Source organism: Lycium ferocissimum, chromosome 4 (assembly GCF_029784015.1).
Source record: "Lycium ferocissimum isolate CSIRO_LF1 chromosome 4, AGI_CSIRO_Lferr_CH_V1, whole genome shotgun sequence".
Taxonomy (NCBI): Eukaryota; Viridiplantae; Streptophyta; class Magnoliopsida; order Solanales; family Solanaceae; genus Lycium; species Lycium ferocissimum.
The window spans coordinates 38,001,107-38,025,771 of NC_081345.1; the positions used below are offsets into that span (position 1 = coordinate 38,001,107).

At 37.1% G+C, this 24,665-nt stretch overlaps 3 protein-coding genes across 3 annotated transcripts; all 3 read right to left on the reverse strand.

The window, feature by feature from the left end:
* Window positions 1-4,935: 4,935 nt before the first annotated feature.
* On the reverse strand, window positions 4,936-5,916 carry LOC132054678 (uncharacterized). The gene is made up of 3 exons (XM_059446651.1): window positions 5,663-5,916; window positions 5,527-5,574; window positions 4,936-5,459 (listed from the first exon to the last, which is right to left on the reverse strand). Exons 1-3 carry the CDS (start codon window positions 5,670-5,672, stop codon window positions 5,131-5,133), a joined length of 387 nt encoding a protein of 128 aa, XP_059302634.1. The 5' UTR covers window positions 5,673-5,916; the 3' UTR covers window positions 4,936-5,130.
* A 1,801-nt stretch (window positions 5,917-7,717) lies between these two features.
* Window positions 7,718-8,348, reverse strand: LOC132052749 (histone H2B.3-like). Its single transcript, XM_059444424.1, has one exon. It carries the CDS (start codon window positions 8,274-8,276, stop codon window positions 7,842-7,844), a length of 435 nt encoding a protein of 144 aa, XP_059300407.1. The 5' UTR covers window positions 8,277-8,348; the 3' UTR covers window positions 7,718-7,841.
* Window positions 8,349-23,191: 14,843 nt separating this feature from the next.
* Window positions 23,192-24,366, reverse strand: LOC132052750 (zinc finger protein ZAT5-like). Its single transcript, XM_059444425.1, has one exon. The coding sequence runs from the start codon at window positions 24,260-24,262 to the stop codon at window positions 23,360-23,362; it is 903 nt and encodes a 300-aa protein (XP_059300408.1). The 5' UTR covers window positions 24,263-24,366; the 3' UTR covers window positions 23,192-23,359.
* Window positions 24,367-24,665: the final 299 nt, after the last annotated feature.

Sequence of the window (24,665 nt, forward strand, 5' to 3'; positions counted from 1 at the left end):
TAATGGCTCTACACTATCCGGCATGGCTAGAGGAGGATGAATGTTCGGACTCGGTCCGCTCGGAGTCATCGACTCGGACCGAGAGCGCGGTTGCCGCCTCTCCCGTTCCTTTGGCCACAGTATCGGGCGGAAGGTTCTCGAGGCCGTGCTCGGCTTGCTCGAGGTGAGGCGCGAGACTTCCACTTCTCATACTCGGCGACAATAGCGGTATGAGCCTCGGCCGCCTCCACTTCTCCGCGCTTCCTCCCGAAATCGGCTTCGGCCTTGGCCGATTGGCTCCCGTGAGCCGGTTTCTTGAGGTCACCTTTCGCACGGTTGACCGTATCCAACTCAGCCTTAAGGCCATCGCGGCTCTGTTCGCCCCTCGAGGTTCGGCTCTAATACCCTCGCATATCCGAGACCCGCTCCTCGGCCTCTTTATCGAAATCTGCTTTGTGACTCGTTGAACGAGGCGGCCTCGGACTCGGTTGCGGTTCCTTTCGGACAAACTCGTAGCATTGGCACTTCCACGAGTCCCGGCTCTCCCCGAAGGTGGAAAGCCGTGGCCTCGAGTTCGTCCAACCGCGTAGAGAATTGGGCTTTATCCCGGCTAAGGGCGATCTTGTCGGCCTCGAGACTCGGTTATAATCGGTCGTGGCGGCCCGGTCGCCGCCAAACGACGGTTCTCCTCGCCCCCGCGTCGAGCTCGGGGCGAAGATTGGCTAGAACGGCCACCGGCTCGGACTCTCCTTCCTTCTCGGAGAAGGTGTTGATATTCTCCGTCTCCCGGCCACGGGCATCGAGTTGGCCCGGAGGTCATCTATCTCGTGTTGGGCAACGATGAAGGCCTCGTTGACCGGCACCACTCTGCCCGGATAAGACAAATCAAAGGACTTAAGCAAAGAAGGGATGGCATTCGAGGAATAGAGTGTACAAGGACGGTTAGGAATCTTGCACAGTTGCCGCGTGCGTACCCTCGTTCATAAGGCGGCACGCAGTGACCCGGATCGTCTTGCGTGCGAGAATCGAGACAAGGAGACGCAAATAGCTCGCAACGCCCGGGGCGTGATAAGCTAAAGTCTTCGGGGACGGTGACCCGCCGTGATCGGGTCCTCAGGGTTCCACGCTCGGGGGCGAGGGGAAAACGTTCGCTGAGCGTCCCCCGGCACCCCCGGTTCGATGCTCGGTTGGCGGCGCAGTGACCGGGGAATAGGAAGGTGGCCAAGCCTTGCTTCACAAGAAGCCGGTGGAGTCCCCCGAGAACGTCTCTCGAAATCGTCGACACGTTGGTGGGGTGGACGAACTTGGAGCGGCCTCGATGTTTTCGGCGAAGGCCGGGGGCTCCGTAGTCGCGGCGAGCTCGGAAGATGGACGAGCACTACGGGGGCCTCGGTGTCCGGTTCTCCGGCTACGGCTTTCTCGCGGCCTCGACGGTGGCAGCTTCTCCGGATCTTTTCCTTTGCGGCGGAGTATCCTCGGAAGAAGTTTCACTGAAATGTCGACAAAGTCGATCGAGAAAGGAGGTGAAAGTGTTTCTTCCGCGCGATTGGGAGCGGGGACGACGGTCCTTCGGCCCGGTGGAAGGAAGGGGGCGGACGAGAGGCCGTCTCCCTCCGGTGTCGGGGCCACGAGAGGGGATCGGCGGCCCTCGAATGACGATATCGGGCTCGCTTCCTCGCCGAAGGCAAGGGCGACGGCTGCGTGCCTTCTTTTTCGGAGTCGTCGCCCATCGGAGGACCTCTTTCTTTTCGCGGCGGCGTCGAGGATGCGGGAGGAACCCGCCGTGTCAAGCCGGATGGCGACGTAGGGTAGGCGGTTCCGGTTCGACGGCCTTGGGGCGCGCAAGAGCCCTTGGGCAAACACGAAGAGAAAATAATGGCGGATATGGTGAATTCGAAGAGGCCACGGGTAGTAAAGAATGCGATAAAACACTAAACAAGGATAAACGTGTTACCGTGGTTCTGCGCTGCCAGCGACCACGAGACGGTGGGCCCGTGTCCGATTCTCGTAGGGGTGCGGCGGAGGAGAGCGATGGCCGTTCGCTCGAGTCACGGATGACGGGAGGGACGTATCCGTTGGTGTGTGAGAGCGAGAGAAAGCGATGAGTCAGCAAGATCAAAAAATGGATAAAAAATGACTAAGTGCATAAGGACGATTGCCCAAGGATCGAGCTTACGCTTATTGTTCCATTTCTGCGGGAAGGGCGGATAACCGGCGGGGGATGATGTCCTCGGTTTTCACTCGGACATACCTCTCAGCCGGCCCTGTCCGGTCCTCGTCCGTCTTCGAGAAGAACGGGTTCGTGCGCTTTGACAAGTTTTATTACGCCGCCGAGGAAGACCTCGGGAGTACAAGCGTATCAAATGGCCCGGCGTAAATCCGCTTCTCGGCGTTGTTAGCTAAAAACCGGAGACACGCAACGACCCTCCAAAACGATCGGACCGATGGCTAAAGTCACACCGTAGGTTCGGCACGTATCAAGGATGGCCGGATCGATCGGAGGATCGATTTTGAGGGTAAAAGGGTAAGTGTATACGAACGAGAACCCTTCTCGGTGATCGGTGACGGACTCGTCCGGGCCGGTGCAAAAACCTGCCGGGCGGGTATCCCGTCCGCGGTCGGCCGGACTACGTCAAGTTTTCCTCGGTAATCGATGAGGGATACCGCCTCGCATCGAATCCCCTGTCCGAGACCGTGGACGGCTTGTCGACCTCGAGATCTTTGTTAAAATTGAATTTGGCGGAATAATATCAAAGCTGCGAGCTCGATTTTAGCGGGGATGCGGATACGATCCCGGTGATGACATCGGTGGAACTTCGTGGGAAGTAGACTCAGACATATCGAAAATACGAAAGGGGAAGGGTTGGAAAGTAAAAAAGGAAGTGGAGAAACTTGTGTCTCGGAAACAACAAAACAGCAGCGCCCGAACCAAAGCAAATGGCAAAAGCAGCTCTTTGCACTAATTTCGAGTCGGTGATTCAAACAACAAGTCGAATGCAACTGTTAGCAATTTATGGGAATGTAAAGGAATATAGAGAGAAGGGAAGGTTTGAAGAGAAGAAGAGCATGAAAAATGACAAGTGAATGGGTGATGGGCCTTATATGGCGAGAAAGAGGAACGGTTCTGAGGGTGACCAATCGCGTAGCGCCGCGTGTCCCCGTCATTAATGAGAGGCGACGTGGCAGAACGTGCAAAAAGGCGGTTGGCGAGAGGCGTTACGTGGTCATTCCCGCCAAAATTTAAAGATAAGAACGAGCCGGTCAAGTCGCGGTTTCTAAGGTTATTCGACTTCCCGTTACCCGGTGGACCGGCGTGACGAGAAGTGAGGGGCTATACGTATACGGGGGAAAACCGGACGTAACGTAAACCGATGAAGTGGTCGGGGCAAGGAAGATGGGAACGTGCTGATGACATTCGAGGCGAGCGGATTAGCGCTGTCTCGGAGGCCCGAACCCGGAGGAGCGCTTACGGCCGGGCAAGGGTGCCATTCGGTTCCTTGTGGCCGTAGGCCCGTATGATCGTTGGACCGGTATGACCGTTGGTCCGGGTGGTTGTTGGTCCGGTACAGCCGTTACGCGTGGGCCGCGCGTGTCAGACGGCGCCGTCAGTCAAATCCCACCAAATCCGTTCAGAGCTGTCCTTATTATTATTATTATTATTTTATTCAGTTCACATTGTATGAAGCCCATGGAGGCAGCACTATAAATAGGGGACACCCCCCTCCTTTGTGGGGGTTGGCTCCTTTCATCTTCAAAAGAATACCTACAATAGAAGAACCTCAGATGTCATTTTTCTCCTCCCATTCATCCATTCGGCCAAGGCTGTTTCCTTTTAATATTGCTGTTAATGATATGATACATTGCTCATAAAGTCTATATCTTTAGCTATCTTATTGGTGAGCTTTCAAACCTCTACTTTCTTTTGTCTTGTCAATCTCATGAACTAAGCACATATCCTATACCCGCATACAGGAACAACTTGTCATCGACTAAGTACCAATGTTTTCAATGTTCTTCTACAAAGTTTACTGTAAGAAGGTATATCAGATTTAGTTTTAACCTCAAAACAGAATTTAAGTCGAAAGTTAAAACATACAGCAACTACCATAAAATAGCCTTTAAACACACATTGCTAAGAGGTAATTAAATTGGTTAGGGGCGCTGAGGTGTCTTGCCACGTGACATCCACCTCATCAAATGACAGTGCCACGTAGGATTTGATGGCCACCTTGGACAAACTTAACCGAGGAGGGGTATATCTGAACCAATAGTATACCGGCAGGGGTATATTTGGACCCAAAGTATAACGAGGGGTATATTTAAACCTTTTCTCATGGTACAGGGGTATATTTGCCCCTTCTCCGAATGATCTTTTCATCAAGAATGAAGTTGTTAATTTACCAATAAGGAGGTTGATAAGCAAGCATGAGTTGACAAATGACTAAGAAGGAAGTTGAATATCGACAGGTTGATGATCAACCACGAAGAGATGGTTTTTTTCTATATGTTGATAGTCGCCCACAAAGATGAACAATCATCCGCCAAAAAGTAGATCAATCAATAATAAGCTACTAATCGACCAAGAAGGTGATTGATAATTGACCTTAGGTCAAGAATCGATAACAAATGCAGTTGATAGGACGATAAATCATCATAAACTACCAATAAAGAGGATTGATATAAGCTATAGGCATATAATTGATCAAAGGAGGAAGATTAACAACCCCGATCAATTTTAGTCGAAATGGCAGCAGCATGAGAATAGATAGCTTTTTATTTTCCTCTTTTAATTCTTAATTGTAATAAAAGTCATCCACCTAATATAAAAACATTTTCCCAAAGACTTGAAAAGGGTCATTAAAATTGCAAAACTTTTGTCATTACGAAGAGCTTTAAAATAATTTTTTATAACAACTATAATAAATCACAAAAATTGTTAGAGGGAAACCAAAAAAAAAAAAAAAAAGTATACCATATTTAGGCATCCGATTTATCATTACAGAAAATACAATGCTTAAACTGGCTTTTGTCACACACACCAAGCGCATACTACACATCCTACAAAAAGGACAACCCTTGGAAAACCAAAACCACCCTTTAACAATGAAAGATGATGAACAACTTTCCAAATTGAATGAATCCAACTAGACGTTACTCTAAACTTTTCATGAATTCTTTCTGAACAATATCCAGATGTTTCTCACACAATTGTATTCTTTTCAAATAGAGTTTTGCCTCTTCCTGTTTGATCAAACGCAATTCCTCCTTCTTCTTTCCATCCAGCTGAGCTTTCCTTATGTTCAGCTCTACCTCTTCCCCTTTCAGCAGCATCCACTTCTCATTCATGGCCTTCAACTTCTCTGGTCCCAAACGAATTAAGGCCTTTCTAATGGACTCATTAACTAAGAATAAGCTAATTTCGCTGGCGGCCAACAGATATGGATAATCATTCAAAGAGACTTCTTCAACTGCATTCTCAGCTACAATAGAAATTAATTAGATTTAGAATATTGTAATACTAATTAGAGATGTGAACGGGTTACTTACCTTGTGCTACAGTGATGCGTGAACTGGCTGCTTCCTCGGAAGAGCTTTCTGTTAGAAGGTGAAATAAAATCTTAGTTAAAAAATCAAAATTACACAAAATGTTAATCTTAGAAGAAAACCACAAAAAAAGATGGACCTTGTGCCATGAGGATCTTCAGCTAGGTGCAACTAACGCCTGCGTTTAGCCCTACACTTTGTGCTGTAATATGTTAAAAACATGGATTAAAACTCCTTTATATAGTACTAAAGTATTCACGAATAATCCAACTTAATGAATAAGGTCATTAATTTTTCATTCAAATCAAACGAATTTCTATGCGCATGAATTTAATTTATAGTTAGAAATCAGAGAAAGCAATTAATAACTGCACCACTGGAACTTGAGCTGAAGATTAATGTGTAAGCAAATACTAATCCGAGTTACTCTCTCCGTTCACTATTACTTGTCTACTTTTGACTTTGCACACCCTTAAATCAATAAATAAAATATATATTTTATCATTATATCCATATTAATTGGTTTATAGTCTCAATAGACTTGGATATTAATTTGAAATGTGCAATTAATGTTAATGATAAAACAACAAGAAAGAAAAAAAAAAATCTTTCTCGTAATATGCTAAAGTGGACAAGAAAAGGTAAACATTAATTTATTGTATCATGGACAAGGAAAGGTAAACATTGATTTTTCTTATAATGGACAAGTAAGGTGCCGTTTGGCCATAAATACCAAAAATAAATTCACTTTTTTTGGAATTTTTGAAGTTGGAGTTGTGTTTGGTCATAATTTTTGATATTGTAATTTTTGGTGAAATGTAGTTGTAAAAAAGTGAAAAAAATTTAAAAAATAAGTTTTTTGAGTTTTTGCTATTCCGGAATACAACTTCAAGTTGTATTCGGAATATTTATGGCCAAAGGCCCAAAAGTGAAAAAAAAATTCAGAAAAAAGTGAATAATTTTTATGCCAAACGGCACTTAAAAGTGAACGCAGAGAGTAAATGGCACTTTACCTGTATAATCCCTTAAGAGCCCGTTTGGATTGGCTTATAAGTTGCTTATAAGCTGTTTTCAACTTTTTTGAGTGTTTGGCTGGCCAGCTTAAAGTCATTTTGTGATTAAAATAAGCTCAAAAAAATAATTGGGCCATTTAGCTTACCTTATCTAAAGCGAGCTTATAAGTGAAAACAATTATAAGCCAAAAAAAATAAGTTAGACTACCCCAACTTATTTTTTTTAGCCTATAAGCTGCAAACAGCTTATAGGCATAAGCCCATCCAAACAGGCTCTAAATATTGTCCACGTCTTTATTTCTTTTCGATTTTCCAAGTCTTTACTCAAGTTCCAACAAGTGATGAGATAAGTGGTAATTAAACATGCAAGGTACAGTGGACTGTATTTTTTCAAGACTGTCCCAAGTCCTCTTAAAGTTGCAATAACTAAAGTCTAAAGAGATGACTAAGAAAGTAGGTTGACAGTGGTAATCCGTGTTTAGATTTAAAACAATCGACCACTTCAATCACTTACCAACATTTGAAAGTAAATGTTCAGGAAACAGAGATGGAAAGAAAATGACTATTTGATGGTAGAAGGAACAAGAGCTTGTAATTCAAAACTTATTTTGCATTTCGACAAAGTATGAAATGTTTTCCATGTTCTTCTACAAAGTTTTATAGAGTACAATTGATTAAGTTCAACTTTAAAAATAGATTTAAGTCGAAACTTAAACATACAGAAACAATTATGACCTTTATGAAATGCTTAAACTAGTCTATATTATATAATAGCCCCTAAACACCTTGCCCAGTGGTAAATGAATTTATAATTTTTGATAATTCTCTAAATTAAATTTGTACGATTATTCAAGTGTGCATCACCAATTTGAAATAGCCGGTAAATTTAACAATTTATTCACATAATCATTTACCATTTCACAAATGTAACAAAACCCATTAAAGCGCTGCCAAGTACAGTCACAGCTACCCTTAGCGACAACTATTAGGAAACGTTAAAAGCATATTAGTGTCAAGTTTTGTAAATCTTGATATTACATTACTCTAATTCTGAGCAATTTATGTATGGACTAGACCCAATCAACATATAGTAAAAAGTCATATACCACGTTCATGTTCTGTTTCAAATTCTGAATGAAGACACATAGAATATGACGAACGAAAACAGATCCAACACAGAATTTCAATACAGAAAAAGCTACCATTCATTTGCATTAATCATTCTAAGGCCAATTACATTTCAAAAATCAAAAACCAACAACCTTTACATTGACCTAAAACACCAAAACACCCACAAATAAAGACCTAACCGCTAGTAAACTTAGTAACAGCCTTAGTCCCTTCAGAAACAGCATGCTTGGCCAACTCCCCAGGCAACACAAGTCTAACAGCAGTCTGAATTTCCCTACTAGTAATCGTCGGCTTCTTGTTATACCTAGCCAATCTAGAAGATTCCTGAGCAAGCTTCTCAAAAATATCATTAATGAAACTATTCATGATCCCCATAGCCTTGCTGGAAATACCAATATCAGGATGAACTTGCTTAAGCACTTTGAAGATGTAGATCTTGTAGGTCTCAACGCTCTTCTTTGACCTCTTCTTCTTCTTGTCGGCTGCTCCAGCGTCTTTTGGAAGCTTCTTGCCGGCTTTTGGCTTCTTCTCTGCCGGAGCTTTCTCAGCTGCCTTCTTTTCCTCTACTGGTTTTTTCTCAGCTGGCTTCTTCTCTGCCTTTGGTGCCATTGTTGAGAATTCTTAAAGAAAGAAAGATTAATAGAGATTTTTTTTTTAATGAAGAGATTGTATTGTGTGAGTGATGAGGAATGAGAAATGGTGAGTAAGGATTATATAAGTTTTGGGCTCTGTTGTTTGATTGGTTGTTTTCGGATGACGCGGATTGTGTATGTGAGCCGTTGATGAATTAGAGAATGGACGATCAGTATTGGCTGTTAAGAAAGTTAATGAGCCACGTGGTTGTTTGGGATTCGCTATTTGTTGTTTTCGCGGATCGTGGTTATCACAGCCTGTAAGGAAAGAGAAAGTGGCGGTAGATTTTAAAATGTTCTGCGATCCATGTGAAATTTTTGTGTGGCGCTTTTTGAATTTTAGTTTCTAGTCTAGTTTCTACATGGGCGGGAATAGGAATTTGCCCGCTTAATTAAGTTTTCCCTATTTCAACTGCGGGGCATTTATAATTTGAGGGAATTGTAAATGTTTTTTAAAGGCTTTCGTGAAATTATTTGTATTTTGTTGGAATTGGATGATTTGTGAAAGTAAAAAACAGTAGTTTTGATACATTACCAAACATTCAACTTACGCTCTCATTATTCAATTAGTGTGCATCGTATAACTTTTTTAACGACTAATTACATAGAAATCCATTAACATATATATATGTTACATCCCAAATTTAAGTGGTTCTATGAGACTATGACTGGTATTTGTTGGTGAATATACCACAAATAACATTACAGTTGAAAAATAAAATAAACAAAAAATGAATAAGTAAATATTTTTCAGATTGAGGCGCGGATATCTCGTTCTCTTTAAGGAGATTGGCCGTGGCATAATCTTGGCGGCCAAAGAATAATACTCGACTTGTCCAACTTCGGATCAACGATCCGTCAACGTCGTATGATTCAAACAACTCCGGACTAGTTGAGGAGTCCAAAACTCCACCAAAAGAACATCTTCCTTCAACATATATAAAATTACTCTCTTTTCACTAGTGAATAAATTGGACACTTAGAATATTTTTCTTTGTCTAAACTCTCTCTCTCTCACTACTCCAACCTCACTACACACTACATGCAACGACCCGCTAGGTCGTTATGGGGCTTTGACCATTTTACCCTTACTAGTACCTTCCCAAGAATAGAAAGAAGTTTAATGCGAACTCGAAAAGTTAGAAGTCTAAAAACTGAAACTTGTGTTGGTTGTTGTTGTGCATTGTCTGGAACTTGTCTTCATTTTCATTGGGGCTTACTTAGTAAATTAGACGTCCATTGGGAATTCTGATGCCACGAAAGAGTTCGTAGCGTGTTTTTATGAATATGTGCATGTTTGGTTTGAGTCTGTAGGGCCTCGGATTAGTGTTGGGATTTGGGGAAGTGGTCGCCGCCGCGGAGTCGGTGAATTAAATGAAGTCCGCCATAGCGGGACTATTTCAGCTATAGCGGGACCGCCGTAGCGAACGTCGACCGCTGCAGCAGTCAACGGGAGGTAGAAACAGTGTTTTATATTTCATACTTGGAACCGATTCCCCACATAACACAAAAAACAGTTCCCAAAAATACTAAGGCGATTCTAAGTCTGAAAGATAGTTGTTTAGAATTTGATTCTTGCTAGAATAGTGTGTAATACTAGTTCCACTTTTTATGTTAGAATAGCTTAGCATAGATTTTGCTTTCTTTTTTGGATTCTTCTGTAAATACTTGAATTTCTTTAATAAATTTCCCACCAGATTGGTGGTTTCATCAAACAAACAAAAAAAGGCGATTTTTATAACGCTAGGGCACCATTCTTCATCAAGGTGAGTCTCCACCTTTAACTTCGTTCATTCCATAATCGCCTCAAGTCCCTACATCGTTTAAGGTTCTTTAATAGTGAATTGAAAGGCTAGAAACCTAGAACTTATGAAACCCTTGAACAATGTATGGGTATTGATTTTATTATTGTTTAATCATATGGGAGTATAGATTATCACTTTCTAGATAGAACCCATGAATTGTTATAGTGATTGTGGAGATTTATTTTAGGATGAATTCATGCCTAATGATAGTTCACCCATTGAAAAGGGGTAGAAATAGTGAGGTTTCCTTCCCCAAATTGTTATTCTGTTGAGTGGATAATTCAATACTCATTGAGCGTTATCATTTCTAGACTTTGAACGTTCCGAAACTTTGCGAAAGAGGAAAGCGGTTGCAAATGTCACGCCCTAAAATAAAAGGAGAAGTGGCACGACACTTGATGCCTGCCAACTTGCACCGAGCGAACCGATTTAGTATAGTGACTACCCATATACCACAATTCAATTAATTAACATCAATATTAAGTGAGTAAGCCGAAGTGAACAATATTAATCAACATGCTCGTCAACCAAGTCATAAAATAAAAATGTTCTTTGCAAATCCAAACGGGATTCTATAACCCAAAAGTAATACAGGTTTATCTATGGAGCCTCTATGAAACTACGAATGAAATTATACAGTTGCGAGAATAGCTTGCACTATACAAAAATAAAAATATACAACAATGTGAATCCCAGCTCGCACATTGACCACCCTGCACCTGACCTCCTGCTCGACCTAACACCATTTAAACAAATGATGTCCGAGTATTGGAATACTTAGATATGAGTCATAGCCACCATCCATGATGGGGCAGTAGTTATAAAGATATGTGAGAAAATATTAAGTGCATGAGGGATGGATTATATACACATTTCAATTCATCAAAATATATGATGTGAACACGATTTATAAATACATGAGAGATAAAAACAAGTACAAAATTTAATTTATCAAAGCACAGAAGAAGCAACAGTCATGTAAACACGTGTAGGATCTTTCTAAAACTTCTCAATTTAACAAAAAAAAAACAATATCCATGTCATAAGCTAGGGTTTCATAATCCGACTTTTCAATTAATACAACTTGAAATAAATGATATAAATCTTCTCAAATACTCATAAATTACTAGTTCGAGTAGTTGGAATTACCTCAGAATATTTGAATCTTGAAAATCCCTCTTTTGGAGTTTTGGTGTTCTAGAGGGGATTTCTTGAAATCTAACAATTTTCCAAGTTGAATGCTCTTAATATATGTGTTAACTACTTTAAATCAACACAAAGTATATGACAAACTTACCTTAGGTAGCATAGTAGAAGGCCTTGGCCGAGAGCCACTTGAAGAACCAAGAAAGTCTATGTCTGTTGCTCTGTTATGTCTATTTCTATTTTGATTTGGATAAATAAACAATGGGATATTTATGAGCCCAAACTTGGTAATTGCAAAGGAAATGGACCTAAATAATTTAGTCCATTTAGTCACCACTAAAGAGCATATGTGCAGAGGCTAAAATTAGCTTTCGGTTGTGGATATTTGTTTCCACGTTCTTCTCCCTTCTTTCCTTTTTTTCTTGTTGGTAAATTCCATGTCTCTCTTTATAACATAATTGAATATTCATACACCACCCATGTATCCCCGCCATGTTATATAAGTATTAACATATCCTAAATATTTTTCTTAATCTGTCGTCGTCGTTGGTACAATAACAAATATTTCCAATATTTGTTAGCCCACTTAAAGTGTTAAAACTTAAATCGAATTTTTTTCAAGTACGCAACAACCAATCAATGAGAACAACATGTTCGTATGCAATTATCGGGTATAATCACTATATGGTTAAGTCGATTGACATTGAGCAAAAACTTGTTAATATTCAACTGAAAACAAAAATAACACGGCATGACCAAAGCCTATCGCTTTAGCCTTTGTCAAACCCTGCAAATGCTAAAGCAAAATAATTGCATTGTTCCAGTTCAACTTCGAGGTAGGTTACGATTTACTTGAGTTAGACTTTGATTAGTTGATTGTATATATGTAATGAAGTTGATAGGAGAAAGTATGATTGGTTATATAAATTCTGACTATGCAGGCTTGTGTCGTTCCTTCATATACCGAAACTTGAGATAGAATGGTTGTGTTTTGAAAAGGAAGGAGTCAATATATACTCTTTTTGTTGATTGAGATGGTTGCATAATCATGTTGTATTGAGTTAATTTATCTGAGTCTTGTTATGACTTGTGGCATGATGTCTTGTATTCATTGACATTGATATTATTGACTGATCATGTTCCATATTGACTATTGCACTGGAAATACGTTGAGATTCATATTGTGACCAAATACAGAGATATAAATATATAAAGGCACATTTGACAAGGGGTGAGGATGTGGCCTAGTTATGGGCTAGTGATCCGAGATCAGTTCCGGAGCGAGTGGTACATGGGCACCATGGGTCCCCTACAGGTCTTGGCTATTTGGGAGAAAAAAATAACATTTAGCATGTGCGTACACGGTTGAGATACTTTCATTATTTTATTGCATTGCATCGGACTCGTGTTAATTCTGTTGTTGGCTGATGACTGAACTTATATCAACTCGGTGATTGATTGATAGCTGCAATTATCTTATTCATGTGTTGGCTGATTTTTGTTGATGACATTATTTCTGTTGTTGTGCCTATCTTATTGATTTTATGAAGTACGCGTGATATTAATCTTAGTCGGCATATGATATCTACCAGTACCAGGTGTTTGTACTGATACTACCTTGCTGTACTTTTTATTTGAGTGTTGATTATGTTCCAGAGACATCTTCCAAACCTCATATCTAATGTGAGGCCAGTTCCCGATCAGATCCAAGGGTGAGCTCCTATCCATGCAATGCCGCCTGAAGATCTTTCCTTATTTGGATGTCTACTTTCATTCCAGACATTTATGATTATTTTAGACAGTTATTTCATTCATTAGACAACTTTATGTTTTAGAGTTCTTGTACGATGACTTCGGATTTTGGGGTGGTAATAGTTAGGATTTCCGCAGTTTATTTGTTTATGGCATGATTAGACAGATTATGATTTAATTCGGCTATTGATTTGTGATTGTTTAAATGATTAAGTAATTGGGTAAAAGGGATGGTTTGCCCACTAGGGAAAATAGTGCCGGTGCCGCTCACGGCTAATTGGATCGTGACACTATAGTATTTCCCACACTTCACACAATACAATATTTTTCTACTCACCACAAAATAAGAATGACTTCTATTTATAGGTGAAAAATTCATCCTTAGAATGAATTTGATGAAAAAGTGGAATAGTGGGATATTAAATTTGTGAGAATGTGGAGTAGTAAAGAGTTGAAGTTTATGAAAGTTACAAGAGAAATTATGGTCACATTCATCCACTAACTCAAATGAGTAATGCGATGGTGGTTATGAGAATTTCAAGGGGTAAACACAACCACACCTTGTACTACACGTGAAATGGAAAAATGCAGCAAATTGTGGTACTTTAATAACATACAATTTAATATTAAAATGCTCTTTAACCCTACAGTATCTAATATCGTCAACTCGCGTCGAGCAAATCACAATTATACCTATATCAAAAATCACTCAATGCAGGCACATGTGATTTTTTATTTCAGATAAAATTTAATTATGTTTGAATAGATGTTTTGGCTCTTCTAAAATTATCATAAAGCATATCAAAATGTTCATATCCCATTCATACAATCATGTAAATTAGGGGTGTGCATAGTTTGGATAAACTAGATTCAAATTAAAATGCGAACATTTTGATATGCTATTTTGGATTTCAAATTACGAATATGATTTCGAATTTAGCTTTTAAATTTTTTGGATTTTGGATTTGTCACTCCGGAGTTTTGGATATCCAAAAGTCTGAATTTATTATACCTTATATTTAGCCATATCACTCGCCTATCCATTACACTAGCGCTTCACCTTTATGTTCAATATACCTTACTCATTAGAAATCAACTCACATATTCAATTATTAATTACTAAGACCAATATGTTTGGATTTGTTAATTTTTAAGATTACTTTTTAGATTTTTTGTTGTTGTCATTGTCAGCATATTTTATGTATGGCATGGTTTTTAATGTGTAAAATTGTTAATTCATAGGGCCTTATTGATGCGCTTGTTGCATTTGTGTGGTAATAGTTTCATTACTTGCATTAATACTTTATTTAGATGATAGTAATAGCAATGAAGAATTATTAAGGCAATTTTGTAAGAGTACTTTGTTTGGATATTCATTTTTGTAAAAGGAGAATAAGCAACTCTTTATAGTCTCAAATTGAAACTTTGAGTTATCAAAATCAATTAATCCGAAATCTAGCTTAAAAAATATGATCTAATCCGAGCTTATTTGGATCGAATTCAAATTACATTTTGCAAAACCCCAAAACCGTAATATAAAACTCATAATTATCAAAATCAACTCAATCCACAACCCTAGTCTTAATATCGTTTAGATGTCTATTAAAAAAAAAGATACAGTTCCTCAATTTCATCCATTCACTACTACCGCCACCACCCTACCCTCGCCGCTACCCTTCATCCACCATCCTTAGCAACAACCACCATCATCGGCCACAACCACTGCTACTACCAATCTCTACAAGGCTACAATCAGTCATCACCGTCACTAGCCATCATTTACAATCATAACCACTATTAGTCACCGCTATACAATTCCAACCAACGCCATCATTCACCAACAACATGATCCACCAACACCCACTATTAATCACCATTGTTTACCATTACTGCCAGCCACCACCTCCACTAGCTACTACAACACCATCATTAGCCAAGACCATCCCAAATTGACACCCACAATCACCGACACCACCATAATTACCATCACCACCGTCCTAGTCATATAATTTATTAAAATATTTTATTGATATAATACTAAAATTTAGTATTTTATTAAAATTTCTATTTATTAACTTTTAAGTAAAGATAAATTTTATACATTCAGATGTTGAGAAAACAAACGATCATAATTATTTTGCATTCAAATCTTAATATTTGTATTTAAATTCACACGTCTTAATATTAATGAAATCAAATCTGGTCTTACTTACTAATAGTTTGAAGTCTCAAAATAGGAAAAATATGATTCTAGAGAAATCACAATCCTTGTTATGTCAGTAGTCAAGAAACTTTTTTTTTTCTCCTTAATTTATACACCTTATTTAAAATTAGGGGTAACTTACACAAATAACTATAGTTTAGGAGTTTCTAACCATCCGTAGGTACCATTTTTTAATTTACAATTCTTGGCTATATTTAGGCAATTTGCGTGTATTTGAGAATATATTTGAATACACTGTTCAGTTGTATCCAACCTTATATGATTTCACGTGTATTTGATTGTATTTCACTACATGCAACCTTAATTCCTCTGAATACACGTGTATTCAAAATGATTTTATTCCAGTGCATTTAAATACACGACGAAGCCGCGTAGTTTACTGTATTTATATATTGGTATATCCTTTTTCTTTGGCTGTATTTGATGTATTCGAGCTCCGATCAGCAAGGTCGCCAACGACGAATGTATTCAACTGTATTTGAATGTATTTCAACAAAATTTCAGATGTAAAATTTCAAATACACTGTATTTAATCGAAAAATTGTATACAAACATATGTATATTGATCATTCAAATAACACATACAGTCAAATACATCTAGTTTGCCCCCAAAATACAATCAATCAAATACATATAACTTATAGCTACACTCAAAAAAATAACGAATACACTCAGATTTAAGATACAATAAGGAGAAGAAGTCGTGGATTCCGATATCCGTCGGATCTAAGAAGCGTTATGGCTTCCTTTTTCTTTAGTGTTCTTTACAGAAAGTTTCTTTCTCCAACGATGGTAAATTCCAATTCCTCTTCATCCGATGAAGGAAACCAAGCGCTAAAGGAGTAGAGGCTATGGTGATCTTATGGTGCTCTGGCAACAATGAGGCCGTGGTGTCACTGTGGAGGAGGAAGAGGCGGAGCCAGATCTGGCCGGAGAGAGGCACCGAAAAGAGGGAAAGTTATTTGGCAGGAGAGAGGGAAATGTATTTGGCCGGAGAGAGAGAGAGAGGTGAGGGAGAAATAAGCCATAGAACCTAATGTATTTGGTATAGCTTGATAGGTAAATTGAAAATTCACTGAAGCTATGAAACACAATTAAATTAAATTAAATAGTACTTACTAACTATGAATGCCTCCTAGAGTTGGCTATGCCAAGTAAATATTCCTTAAAATTAATTACAATTACTTTTACAAACATTTGGCCACACTGGCCAGTCCAGCCACCTTCATGAGGCCGTTAGCTGCAGGGGTGGGCCGAATAACTTCGGGTTCATTCTTTTTTAGCCCAAGCCCTTTATCTAGCAAGTCGTTGGGTCAACTTCACTGATCAAGCCCATTTAAATAAAAATCTAAATAACCCACTTGAATACCTCATCATATTCCTATTTATACTTTTTCAAATTAGGTTCAGATCTAAGTATCATTGGGATTAGGATAAGTATGAGATAGCTGATTGAATTATCAAGAGACATTTATTTGAGTATCTTAATTCCCGTAGTAGTATACATGCTATGTTATTTTACAAGATATGTCTGCATATAAGTAGGTACTCATTTTTAATAAAATGCCAGCATTATGTCCCACAGGAGCCATATAACTATAAATGTGCAAACTTTCAGCTCTTTCTTAGATAATTGATGGTCTCAATTAACTTGATAAGGAATTCTTATCCATAAAGTCTCTCCCCACTCTTCCAATTTATCCTTGTCATGTAGGGAGGATAACATTAAAAAAAATGTACACATCCGATTGAAAATCTGCTAATGGACCCAAAATCAGATAAGTTTCTGTTCTTTTTATTTTATTATTTAGACCTATATGCTGATGAAATATAACATCTTCTCATCTTTTAATGCCCTGTTATTATCAATTTTAATTGCATGTCCTTACTGACAGTGGTGAATTTAGGATTTTAATTTTGTTAAGAATATTTAAGTAAAAAATAATTGGTGTCTAAAATCACAGGATTGGATATTATTTGGCTTTTAAGAAAATATCCACAAAAAAATAAAATAAAAAAAAATCGAGATATATTTGACTAACTGGATTTGTAAGGTCACCTAGTCCTTATATGACATGATGATTAGGTTGCCAAATTTTTCATTTTACACCCTTTTTAACAAAAAATGTTTTTTGGGGGTTAAAAAACAGTTAAACTTCACCTAATTAATTATACTACAAACTAATCCTTCATATGATGATTTGACTTGGACCATTTGCACTTGTCTTGTAAACGTGTGTTAGTTCATTCATATCAACAGCTGAAAACCTTAAGTGAGATTAGTTCGATGAAGTAGGTATACTTGTTTTTATTAGGAGGATTCTCAACAGCCATAGAACATGAACCGGTGGTTACATGAAACAAAAATATAAAGTCGACAAGTACTACTTAGGCCTCACCAATCAATTATTTCCAATTACGTACTTAATTACAGGTGTTGGTCCATTAATTAATTGTCTACAGTACTCTGTCGTTCTTGAATTAAGTTGGATTCACATTTGATCAGTTTTTTTTGTTACAATTTTGTTTTTTTGTTTTTTTTGAAGAGTTTTAGAAAAAGTAATTGGAAAAAAATTCAAAAATGTTTTCAAGGCACGGGCACTGATTCATAGTTTCAACCAATGTTTTAAAAGGCAGTTTCAGGGCTTGCCTCAGGCTCTCCCCGGCGCGGGCCACTGGCAAAACGCCCTAGGGCTTAGTTCCTGTGAGGCTTACGCCTCAAGCGGCCGACTGTATGGCCTAAACACACCTAACGCCCAATGCTCGGGGCTCGCCTAACAGTTCTTACACAAATTATATTAAATTCCTTAATTAGAATCGTTGACCCTTATAATTCTTTAACAAATGAATGATACTAAATAGTTTTTTCATCTATAGAAATAAGAACATTGGGTGTAACTCAAATAACAAGTCGTAGTATTGCATACATTTGAAAATATCGTGAGGGTGAATATCACTTTATATTTCTTTTAAAAATACATAACCGAATTGTACATTTTTACTTGTCATTGGTCTTTTGTCCTATGTATCAAAATTATCATATTTCATTATTTCGCTATTTGAAAGTAAATTTATTTTTATTCATGAAGGAGTTACGTTTTAAGGAGTTACGTTTTAATTATAACACTGAGATAAAATGAATAGAATGATAGCAATATTGTTTTAAGAAATTGTGATTTTTTCATTGTTTGAAAGGTAAGATGTTACAGTTGATTTGAATTTATAATAGCTTTTATTTCACTGTATTTTTTATATTTGTAAAATTATGTTATATATAATTACAAGTTGTAAGTGGCGTATAATGGATTGCTTTGATTATATATATATATATATATATCATTTATTTATATTTTTCTTTTATTTTGTTATGTAATTTTACCTATTTAAAAGTATTTATTGTAATTATATTATTTTATGAAATACTAAAAATTAAATACCCATGGAGCTTATGCCCCGTGCCTCGAGGCTTACTCCTCGCTGAGGCATATGTAAAACGCTCCGCCTTTTAAAACACTGGTTTCAACACGGCAAATATTTTTCCATTTCAATAGAAAAAAGTAAAGAGTTCACTTGTTATAAAGGAGTTATTGCACAAGAGTTAGAAAGCAGAAAATGAAAAAAAAAAAATGCTTTCCATATTAATTAGAACATGAAGTCTATTTAATAGCAAGATGCAACTGCATTGCTGGTATAATGGTCGGCAAATGGCATACTCTGGGATTACATCAGCCCCTTCCACACTCGACAGTTCACATTGACACACCGTACGAATTCAAGATTTCAACTCTATGAATTCAACTTTTAAGATTGTAGCATTAAATTTATTGTATTCTTAAAATTACTGATTTAGAACTATTAAGTGTTTGTTACATTTTTAATATATTTATACACATAAATTTATGTTCCTCATTGAAAGTACAATATTCAAATAAACCTAGCGGACAATATATACAGCATCTGCCCCTGCTCCTTCCCTCCATCATTCAACTATTTTTATCCATGTATACAAAATGTGGATTGTATATCTTAAAAGTCTAGAACGTACCCGTTAAAGTCTAGAACTTTAATGCGTAAATGTGTACAGATGAATAAATATTATCATGAAAAAGCTCCAGTGTAGTAGGCTCAAGTCAAGATGGTAAATTTTGGCTCTATCTACGTTTGGGCTCCTTAATTTTAGGTACTAGAACTACACTTTACTTGTATAGAAAACAACGGAAAACAATAGAAAAAGGGGAAGGAAAAAAAGGAAATAACCTAAACTCTTGGACATGATTTTTTAGTGGATTTTTAGATGAAAAACAAGCAGCTGTCGAGTTGAGAAGCACGCCATCTCAAAGGATCAATTCTGGTGAGCTGCCCACATGATATATGCTTCCAATGAAGTATGAACTCAATATAATCACAAATTCTATAGCCACTATGTTGCCTTACTGTCACTTGCTTTTGCTTTGATCATCATAATTTATACTCTAACTACTCTATTATACCCACTATAGTAGTTCAAATATAGCAATGGAACAAATTAAATTTCACTCAGTGTTCACAAAGAATCAATAAATATTAATGTGTTTGCACATAATTTTATCACTTAATAATCATTAATTTTACAATATATTTTTTTATTTTACTTTATTTTATTCACATAATAAGTTAACATAATATGATATAAATAATGGTGGCAAACTTACAGATATAACTACCTTATATGAGGCTCTTACTATACGTAGCTGCCATTTGCCAAATTACAATTCGTAGCTAATGTATTTGACTTGGCCACATACACTCATCTCATATGTATTTGACTTGGCCAAATACACTCATCTCATATGTATTTGGCTGGGTTCAAACCTGGGAGGGAAGGGGCAAAGCCACGCCCAAAAACCACTTCATCCACTCCAACTTGATGATACATATGATGAAATACACTTAATACACTCAAAATATAAGGAGAAGAAGTTAGGAAAAATATATAAGAAAAGTAATGTTGTTGGCTGGGTACGAACCTGGGTTAAACCACTCCAACTTCATGTATTTTGATATAGCTACAAATGGTAATTTATAAATTATTGTAGCTACTAAATATAAATAAATTAAAAGGTAATTATTATCAATAATTATCTCTTAGAAGAAGTTATACCAAGTAAAATTTCTAAATGGTTTGGTTTTGTAGTACGTTTTTGTTATAGCAACGTTGCCATCGTACGCCGTCACTGAAACCTATAACTATGGGCAGACAATCACGACACGTTGACAACTTACGGACTTTCCAATCTGTAAATTGTGCATCAGATAACTAGAGCATTGATTTTGCAATGTCTCTTAGTATTTGCTATTCCACAGTAATTATTTATACTCTCAATTTTCCATTTGTTTGTTTATAGCTTGAATGGCGATAGAAGAATCCACGAGATGACTCTTTCTTTCTTTCATTTACTGGTCTAAATTAAATTAATAATGCTTTTAAATGATGAATTTAATTCAAATTTACTGATGATTTAGAGATTTTTTACAGAATTGACATAATCAATCTTGCGCCAACATGCATTTCTAATACATATTTAGCCTAGTCTGACGAGGTTTAACATGCTACTTAACTTCCTTTTCAAATTACCCCTCGATTCTAAATAGTTTGATATAATTTGACTTTTATGCAATTAAAAATATTTGATAATAATTGAAATTAATACGAGATAATTTTGAAGTTAATGTTGAATAATTAGTAGTCCCCCACTACATGTGCAGATCTAAAGGAAGGCCTCAATATTTCGCATTTATTCCCACTCTCTTTCACACATACACACACATCTCAAAACAAGGTATCAATGTATCCACATGCTTAGCTTAATTACCAATAATCACGAAACGTGCACATAACAAACATCTTTAAGTAGTAACATTTTTTAGGCGACTTATGCCGTCAATTGCTCCCCCTATCTCCCCTTAAAAAATTTGCTCCATCCATTACATTTTAAGTGTTGTTTTAGCAAACAAAAAAATTGTCCTGAAATAACTGTTGTTTTAAAAATTCAAGACAAAGTTAGTAATTATTTTCAATTGTACCACATTAAAGAAATATGCACAATCATTAAGAGAAAAAATTAGTCTATCTCTATTTAAATAGGGGTAACATAATAAACCATACCTTGTATCTGTTGTTTTTCTTAATGAGCGTGAAAAGATCTAAAACGACAGTTAAATTAGGACGGAGGGAGTAGTAAAAAGTTCTTACTGTATTTAATACTTTAATTGTGTACGTGCCGAACCATTCAAAATGTTTATACCATTTCCATCATCTCTTGTATATTTCTACCATTGTCTTTATACTTAAGTATTTAGTTCTATATTAAGCTATTCAAAGGAAGCCTTATCACTATGGATACGTACTACAAAAAAAAAAATATTTTTAGCGGCAATTAGTTAATGGCAATCGCTAATTGTATTCTAGAATCAATTATTAGCGGCAATACCAAACTTTAGCCCTAATAAATGCTGCTAAAGACTTTAGTGACCTTGGATCTAATGACATTTAACCAATTACTGGTACATATTTTTGTGGTAATAACTATTGCCGCTAAAAGGAAAGATATCATTACCAAGTTCTTTGCCAAAGGTAGCTTTTGGTTTTACTGAGTTTTAATAAAATTATTTACTTGCTTTATAGTTTGTCATATCATTTGTTTTTTTTTAAGACGAGGTCAATGGGGCATTTCATTTGTGTTACTTCATTGTTTATCAGATTGTGGTGTAACCCAAACAAATGATTGTAGAGAGTTTCTCCCTTTAGAACCCATGTTTAAAAGCACAATAATTAGATGTGTTGTAAACTTTAGACCTCATACCCAACTGCTTGTGACGTGTGATTTGTAACGCCTATTTCTGGTATGACAAATCTCACTCCACAAGTAAAGTTTATTGTTAAGAAGCTTGAAAATCAAGGGACAATAAGATTAAAAATTAGGTGTGATGGGTATTGGTTGGCTGAGAGCTACTACATCTATTCCCAAAAGGATCCAAAAAAGAGAAATATTTCCCTAATACACTGAATTGCTTTGCAGCTCATGCATCACACCAAAGAGCAACCCCTAAGCATAGTAGTATACTTAAAAAATGATTTTGAACAATGAATGACATTATGTCCTAATTAGTGATAGGACAGCGACCAAATTATGATTATCACAAAATAAAAAGATAAAATTAAAGGTATTGATACTGCGACAAAACATGAAATCTGTCACTAAATCATAGTACTAGAAAAGAAGAAACACATATAAGCAAGTTAAGTAGGTTCTTAGGTGAAAGAAACAAAGACAAGAAATTGTAATATACTGGTGGCATTCACATGGTATTGGCGGTTACCCAACCCATCTTCCCTATCCATTTATATTTAATTTTATTGAAAAAGAAACAACTGAACGAGCTCCATGCTATTTTCTCACTACCTGTTTTCTGCTACTAGTGAGCACAAAAACACACAGAAAGAACCTGATCCACAGGCTTTTTTGGTTATATATAGACATACAGAATATCAAAGGCACACTTACGAAAAATTCAACTGAATTCACTATTTTCGATATAAATTAAATACAAATATGCAAATCAAAATTTACAAAAATACAATATGTTCGGCGACAGAAATTTTTAAAGATCAAATCTATTAAATTTGTATTCTGAATCCGTTTTTGACCATACTATAAATGTTATGGAAACCCTCCTCTTACGTACTATCCCTTGTTTTTTCTTTTTGTGGGGTGACAATGTGTTACACATCGCTTTCCACTCAAGAAATAACCCAAAAAAAAAAAAATTAAAGAAGATATGGAAAATACTTCTATTTTTTTTATATATCCATATCAGTAAATTTAAAAGATGCCCATCACTTCACTTTTCGTGAATGAAAAGCAACCATGAACACTAACCACTTAAAAGTAGTAAGAAACTTCAAATAAAGTAGATGAATCAACATTGGTGAAAACAACTTCTTCTCCCGAAAAGGATATATACACAATCTACATTAAAATTCTTCATGAATAGTACTAACAATTATAAATAGCAATAACAATGATTGTAAAAATAATAATAATGACAAAAGTATTAAAAAAAAAAAAAGTAATACTGATCTCTTCCGTTTAACTAGTAATGACAATCCACCAAAGTAGCTGCCGAGAAAACGAAATTAGTATCTAGGTGATGATCATCTTCAGGTGACGCTGGCAAGTTCAGATCAAGCGATAAAAATATTTTTGGCTTCTCCTTTGTCGAATTTTCATCATCATGTGATGAGTCTGAAATATTGCTCGTTTCATGAACCATAACTTTGGTATTTGTTGTTGTAATTGTAGGTGGTCTATGTCTTCTCATATGACCACCCAAAGCTTGACCTGATGAAAATTCTGCCCCACAAATTGAACACTCATGGATTTTACCTTTGTTGACTATTTCAGTAGAAATTGATGGTGTTATAATCCTATTAAATTTCTCTTCTTGTTGTTGTTGATGATGATCATGATCTTGTGTTTGTGAAATTGAATCAGCAGTCGATTTTTTCTCTTCGGTTTTGATTTTTTTGTGACTTGTTCTATGTCCACCAAGTGCTTGAAAAGATGGGAAAGTTCTGTTACAAGTTTTGCACTCGTAGACATAGAATCCAGCTTTTGATCCAGTGGTTGTTGTGGCCATTTCTGTAAACTTCCGGCTACTGATTTTAACCATCTTACGTTCAGTACTACTTTCCACTTGGAGTTTCTTGTTGCATCGGTGGCCACTTTGTGCTAATAGAATTAAACAATTAGCCATATCTTCATCTTCCTCTGTAGTACTACTGCTAGTTGATATTTGAGTTGTAGAAGTAGTTGCTGAATACTGAATTGATGAAGAATAATTATAAACATCATCGCCGCCACTTGCACCGCCAGCCACGTCACCTGTTGATGACGTGGAAGCGACCATCGCTACCGCCATGAACTGACGTGGCCGCTTACTACGTTTCCCTTTGAACACTAACGTGCGATCAATTGAGTCTTCTGAGAATTCCATTAAGACAAAAATTGAGAGAATTGTAGTTAAGGAAGTGAAAAAGAAGAGAAGAGTGATGTGAAGGAATAGAGAGAGTGGTGTGAGATATCAAAGTGCTTTTGTTAGTTGTGTATATATATTGTGTGTGTAGTGAATGGTATGAAATATGTTTGGACAGTCAAAATACCACCCTAGAGTTAACTAGTGGATGAAATTAATGAATGAGTTTTCAAGTCTATTGGCCAACCAATTTTGCCTAATTCTCCTACTAAGAAAAAAAGTGTCTTTCAACAAAATAGGAGAATCCTCATTTGCACTGCACTCCCTTTTACTACAATTGCCTAGATTAGTATGACAAGCAACTTTTATTTGGTGTCTGGTATTTGTATTGGGGTTCAACTAAATTTGAAATTGTGTCGAAAAA